General features: G+C 41.7%; 1 protein-coding gene across 2 annotated transcripts in view; it reads right to left on the bottom strand.

Annotated features, from left to right (window-relative positions):
- KIAA0319 (KIAA0319 ortholog) overlaps positions 1-5711 on the bottom strand; it is a 48356-nt gene extending 42645 nt beyond the window's left edge. The window contains exons 1-2 of one of the 2 annotated variants that reach the window (XM_007454510.1): positions 5555-5711; positions 1-379 (exon numbers count right to left, since the gene is read on the bottom strand). The exon at positions 1-379 is cut by the window's left edge and continues 391 nt beyond it. In XM_007454510.1, coding sequence (XP_007454572.1) covers positions 1-379; positions 5555-5609 — 434 coding nt within the window. In that variant the 5' untranslated portion in view covers positions 5610-5711. The remainder of the gene's footprint in view (positions 380-5554) is intronic. The other variant, XM_007454509.1, reaches the window with a different exon arrangement.
- Positions 5712-6021: the final 310 nt, after the last annotated feature.

The raw sequence follows: 6021 nt of genomic DNA, 5'->3' as shown, positions 1-6021 counted from the left end.
AGGAATGCCAAGTCCTTTCTGATATCCTCAGGTGATGAGTCCCCCCAGATTCCTGATGGGGAACCCCTGTTCAGCATCACCTCCCCATAGTCCAGCAGCTGTGCGGGCCTCTGGGCGGGCCTGAGCACAAAGGTCAGGTAAGACCTGATGGAGCCCATCTTTTTGGGCTTGCAGTTCTCTTTGTGAGGGCAGCTCACCAGGTAGCAGCGGCCCTCAAACCACCAGGCCAGGTCACAGCTGTACAGATCACAGCAGGCAGATGTGCAGTCTACCACGGGCGTGGTTTGAGGCACTGGCATGATTTTGCTAGTTTCCAAGTTAGGAGAAATGATGGCATTGGAATACGTCCTCCCCTCACTGCACTGCGTACAGGCACAACCTACAAACACGCAGTCTCCAATAAGGAAGCGAGGCATATCACTTCTGGCAAGCAAATAAACCACCAGCATCTCCTATAGAAAGTCCACTGCTTTAGAGCCCATCCATCAACAGCCCCATCCATACATCTGTCCTCCCATCCTTTCACCGCCATCCATCCATCCATAGATTCTCCCACCTGTCCATCTAACCGTCCATCCTCTCTCTTTATATGTTACTCCACTCAGCGAAGAGAGGCGTTCTTTTCTACGTGCGTATTTGCTTTTACACTATAATATTTTGCTCCTCACCCAAAACCCAGCTATAAAGGTTTGCTTTAGGAACAATGTCATGTTGTTAATTGAATTTTTAAACATCTCAGGTTATTCTGATGATAGATCAATTCTGATGACATATCAAAGGAGAGAGAAACTTGTCCTAAATACAGGTCTATAACAACTAGCTTTAAGCACATTCTAAACCATGAACTACAAATGTTGCCAGTTGGCAAATACAGCAGGCAGGAGAGCAGTGCTACGTAAGTGTGATCGGCAGGCCACAAACGCTGTGACCAGTCCATAAAGAACAAGGGCAACTGGGGATTTTAGAAAGCTCTGCAGCAATTTGTCATTCCCTGACATCCAAGGACAAAAATCACTTTCCTGCTTTTTTGTTTATTTTGTAAAACAAAGAATGCTGCCCACCACCCAGTTCTACAAGGATAAAGTCATTACCCACTGCAGTCACTGACAGTGCACCCAGAAATGAATTCAGGATGAGAAACAGGATAAGGCGCTCTGTGCTTTGGACAAACAGGCCCCATAGATACTTAGATGCATATCTTAGAGGAATTTTAATGAGCCCAGATTCTTGTATCTTCCCATACATAGAAAAGCACTAAAATCATCAGCTGAGATATCTGTTCCTTGTGACTAGCAGTAATCGTTTACTAAAATGTGTGCTTGACTGCATGAATTCTCTAGCCCCAAATCATATATATATGGGCTTCTCCTCCTGTCTCTTCAGAACAGTTCCCTTAGAGCTACTGAGAGACTGTTTCCTGGGCTATAGTCTCCAGGAAGGTCCCTGAATAAAACTGAAACCCACAACTTTTACACTGTGCATTTTTCTTTCAGTAGAAATTGTTTGTTGATTTTTTTTTACCAAAGAATCTGTCGGTGGTAGATTGGAAATAAAAACAAATTGGTCCCTCACCACATATAGTTTGATGAGCACTGTTCTGCTGCAGAACTCAGAACAGCAAAGGATCTCTTTTCTAGTGAGGGCTCATCACTGATCATTCTCTTAATAACTGTTACATTTTTCATAATGACAGTCAGAGATCACTTCTAACTGGAGGTAAGAGAAATGGTTAAACACAGCATAAGAATCATCCTCTTTTTTTTTACCTGTATACATATCATCATTGTTATAAATTTTTAAGAATCATTCAATGACTAACACTGACTCTACAGGAAAGTCTAATTGGTCCAATTCAATAAGAATTAGATATAATAAATAAACATCTTTCCCAATGAATAAGCTAGCAACAAACCACTTTAATTCAATTGAAATGACATTTTCTCAAACCAAATCTACTTTTAAAAAAAAAATCACCTTAATAGTTTTAGCCTTCTATTTTCTAAAGAAAAGCTTAGTCTCAGATATGGAGAGGAGGAAAAAAAAATAATTCTGCCGAACATAACAAAATAGCATTTCTAATTAAGGTCAAGAGACGATGAAGCGTATAAAATAGGCAGGTAATCTCCAACTCCCAGTTCTGCTCTCAAAAATAGTATCCTTATTTGTAAAGATATCACTACATTCCTTTAAATGAAGGGGACTTTAAATGAAGACTCAAACTAGAAATTTCTTTCAAACACAAATGCCAGGATATATTTTATTTCCCTTGAGCAACTGTTGGGTCCTCTCCTTTTGGGCAATATGATTCATAAGAACTATCATGTTTCATTTCTGGCTCTGGCCACCAGAAGCTTAAAAGCCAACTTATAAAACTGTGTCACAGAAACCATCATACAGGGAAAAGGCTGTGATCCTGGAATAAGCAAATTGTTACACGTGGGTAAGAAGCATGGCAGGAACCTTCAACACAAAGCTTAAAGCAGTTTTCCATCAGGTTGAAGGTGGAGATCGCCATTTATTGGGTTGGCCAAAAAGCTCATTTGTTTTTTTGCCATAAGATGGCTGTAGTAGCACTTAGTTGTCTTTAAGTTCATTGGAAACAATTTTGTTAGATTCAGTTGTGACAGCTGTCATAGCGTGCATTTAAAAAATCTTATCAAAATTGGTGAATTTTTGTGTAGCCATTTTAATACTGAAGATGGAAGAAAAAAGCAACGTTTTCGGCATATTGTGCTTTATTATTTCAAGAAAAGTAAAAATGGGGCTTCCCTGGTGGCGCAGTGGTTGAGAGTCCGACTGCCGATGCAGGGGACACGAGTTCGTGCCCCGGTCCGGGAAGATACCACATGCCGCGAGCGGCTGGGCCCGTGAGCCATGGCCGCTGAGCCTGCGCATCCGGAAACTGGGGTCCGCTACGGGAGAGGCCACGACAGTGAGAGGCCCGCGTACCGCAAAAAAAAAAAAAAAAAAGAAAGGGAAAAAAGCAACTGAAACACAAAAAATGATTGGTGCAGTATATGGAGAAGGTACTGTGACTGATCGAACGTGTCAAAAGTGGTTTGCGAAGTTTTGTGCTCGAGATTTCTCACTGAATAATGCTCCGTGGTCCAGTAGACCAGTTGAAGTTGATAGGAATCAAATTAAGACATTAATTGAGAACAATCAATGTTATATCACACGAGACATAGCCGACATACTCAAAATACCCAAATCAAGCGTTGAAAATCATTTGTACCAGCTTGGTTATGTTCATTGCTTTGATGTTTGGGTTCCACAGAAGTTAAGTGAAAGAAACCTTCTTGACTGTATTTTTGCACGTGATTCTCTACTGAAACGTAATGAAAACGTTCCATTTTTAAAACAAATTGTGATGGACGATGAGAAGTGGATACTGTATAATAATGTGGAACAGAAGAGATCATGGGGCAAGCGAAATGAACCACTGCCAACCCCACCAAAGGCTGGTCTTCATCCAAAGTAGGTGATGTTCTGTATATGGTAGGATTGGAAGGGAGTCCTCGATTATGAGCTCCTTCCGGAAGACCAAACAGTTAATTCCAACAAGTACTGCTCCCAATTAGACCAATTGAAAGCAGCACACCATGAAAGAGTCTGGAATTAGTCAACAGAAAACGCATAATCTTCCATGAGGGTAACATAAGACCGCATGTTTCTTGGATGACCAGGAAAAAACTGTTACAGCTTACCTGGGAAGTTCTGATTCATCCACCATATTCACCAGACATTGCAACTTCAGATTTCCATTTATTTCATTCTTTACAAAATTCTCTTAACAGAAAAAATTTCAATTCCCTGGAAGACTGTAAAAGGTACCTGGAACAGTTCTTTGCTCAAAAAAATAAAAAGTTTCGGGAAGACGGAATTATGAAGTTGCCTGAAAAATGGCAAAAGGTAGTGGAACAAAATGGTGAATACGTTGTTCAATAAAGTTCTTGGTGAAAATGAAAAATGTGTCTTTTATTTTTACTTAAAACCCAAAGGAACTTTTTGGCCAACCCAATACCTCTGGGACAGATCATCATTTTGTTCTGCAAAAAATCACCTGAATGGGCTGTTTAGAGATACATACCTTAAGCAGAGATCTGAACGCTAAAGAAAGAAGTTTGAAAAGGTGGATTTCCCAACAACTAAACCATTCTCCCTTTGGGCCAAGTTGCCATAATTACTTTAGAATCTATTAGACTCACTCAAGAACATTCTTGAAGAGACCGGAAACACTCACATGTTTGTCCCCTCTACAAAATGCCAGCCCAATCCATGAACACAGTAGGCACTCCATGATTGTTGACAAATCAATAAAATCACCGGTTAGCATCTTATCAAAGGTAAAGAGGATAGAGAGAAAAGACAGACAAACCCTAAATAACATTATTTGGGCTCAGTAACTCAGGAACTTTGAATTAATGTAAAACACCTCATAAGAAAAAGACGAAAAGCAGTGAAAAAGTGGGGATTTGAGAGAGAGAGAGAGAAAAGAGGGCTCAAACATTAACAACAGCATTTTCCAGAGTATAGAGTACACTAAGTATGGAATAAAGGAACATCTTGCCTTGCATACTAAGCAGTGGTGAATTTAATAAGATGGACGGATGGCGTGGGGAGAGTAATCTGCAGGAAATGATAGGGCTTTCCTGATTGTAGTATTTCCTGAAGTGGCCCTTGTATGATCTAAAACTGTGCTTATAAAAATTTAGATGCTTCAGACTCCTGAGTCACACCCACTAGAAGTTCTGATTCAGTAGGTCTGGATGGGACCCAGGAAAACACATTTTAACCAGGGTCACTCTCAGGGAAGCCTCAGCATGGTTTTACCATACTTGGACAAACCCCGGATATAAAACCAGTTTCCCTGGCCATATCTCCATCCTCAATCTTTGGTAAGTTCAAAGGGGCTCGGCTGGCTTGGCTGGCCTAGTTGGGGCATGAATCATCAGAATTGATGCTCACCAATGATTTTATGCCATGGTGTGTCGACAATAAGCAAACAGACTATACGAAAATAAAGATTTACGATTAAAAAAGAAGTCTGTCATTTGCTTTCCAAAAAAGATCTACTATGCAATTCTTTTAAATAAATACATGAAGTTTTCCTAGTATATATGAAATGTGATTTTATTTCCCCCAAAATAGCCATGATAAAAAATTTAAATGCCTGTTTCCAGAAACCACTTATGCATGAGGTCTGTCTGCCTTTTTTTTTTTTTTTTTGTGGTACGCAGGCCTCTCCCGTTGCAGAGCACAGGCTCCGGACGCGCAGGCTCAGCAGCCATGGCTCACGGGCCCAGCCGCTCCGCGGCATGTGGGATCTTCCCGGGCCGGGGCACGAACCCGCATCCGTTGCATCGGCAGGCGGACTCTCAACCGCTAAGCCACCAGGGAAACCCGAGGTCTGCTTTTCTATATGTGAAATAAGTCTACTGGAAATCAAACACACAGCACCTTCACCTCCTCAGGTTGATCTGAGTTACTTAAGCCAAAGATAGGACGTCCAAGTGTGATGTCTGGTGGTGTCTCCAGGGTAACGGTTTCCTACCTGTAAGGGTCACCAGCAGCAGCAATGAAGAGAGCGCACCTGTGGGGGGAGCCATTTTGACTCACAGGGTGGGTGGAAGCAGGCTTCAGAGATGGCCCTGAGGGGTCTTTGGTGCAGGCTTCCTTTGACGTTTCTTAGGAGCCAGATTCGGCCTCAAGAACTTCAAAGGAAAAACAGAAAAGAGACAGGAAGGAAGAAAAGAACAGGTAAACACAGAAACATACAAAGCTGCTTCTATTATTTATTCATGGCAATGGGAAGCCTGTTTTGTTTACATCCCAGGGCCATAGTGGAGTTCAGGGCAGGACACGCCAAGATGTGCCACTTTGGCATGTGGATTATTTCAAGCTGGAACTAGTCAAGGTCTAAAGGATTCAGGAAGAATCTTTGACCTTCCCCCTAACTGCCCAAAAGGATTTAGATAGAAGACCTGTTCCAGGAAGGGACCTCTCACCATAAATAAATAC

The sequence above is a fragment of the Lipotes vexillifer genome, unplaced genomic scaffold (genome assembly GCF_000442215.2).
Source record: "Lipotes vexillifer unplaced genomic scaffold, Lipotes_vexillifer_v1.1 scaffold421, whole genome shotgun sequence".
NCBI classification, from domain to species: domain Eukaryota; kingdom Metazoa; phylum Chordata; class Mammalia; order Artiodactyla; family Lipotidae; genus Lipotes; species Lipotes vexillifer.
Note: the sequence above shows the minus strand (reverse complement) of the source record. Positions and strands in the feature narration are given on the sequence as shown.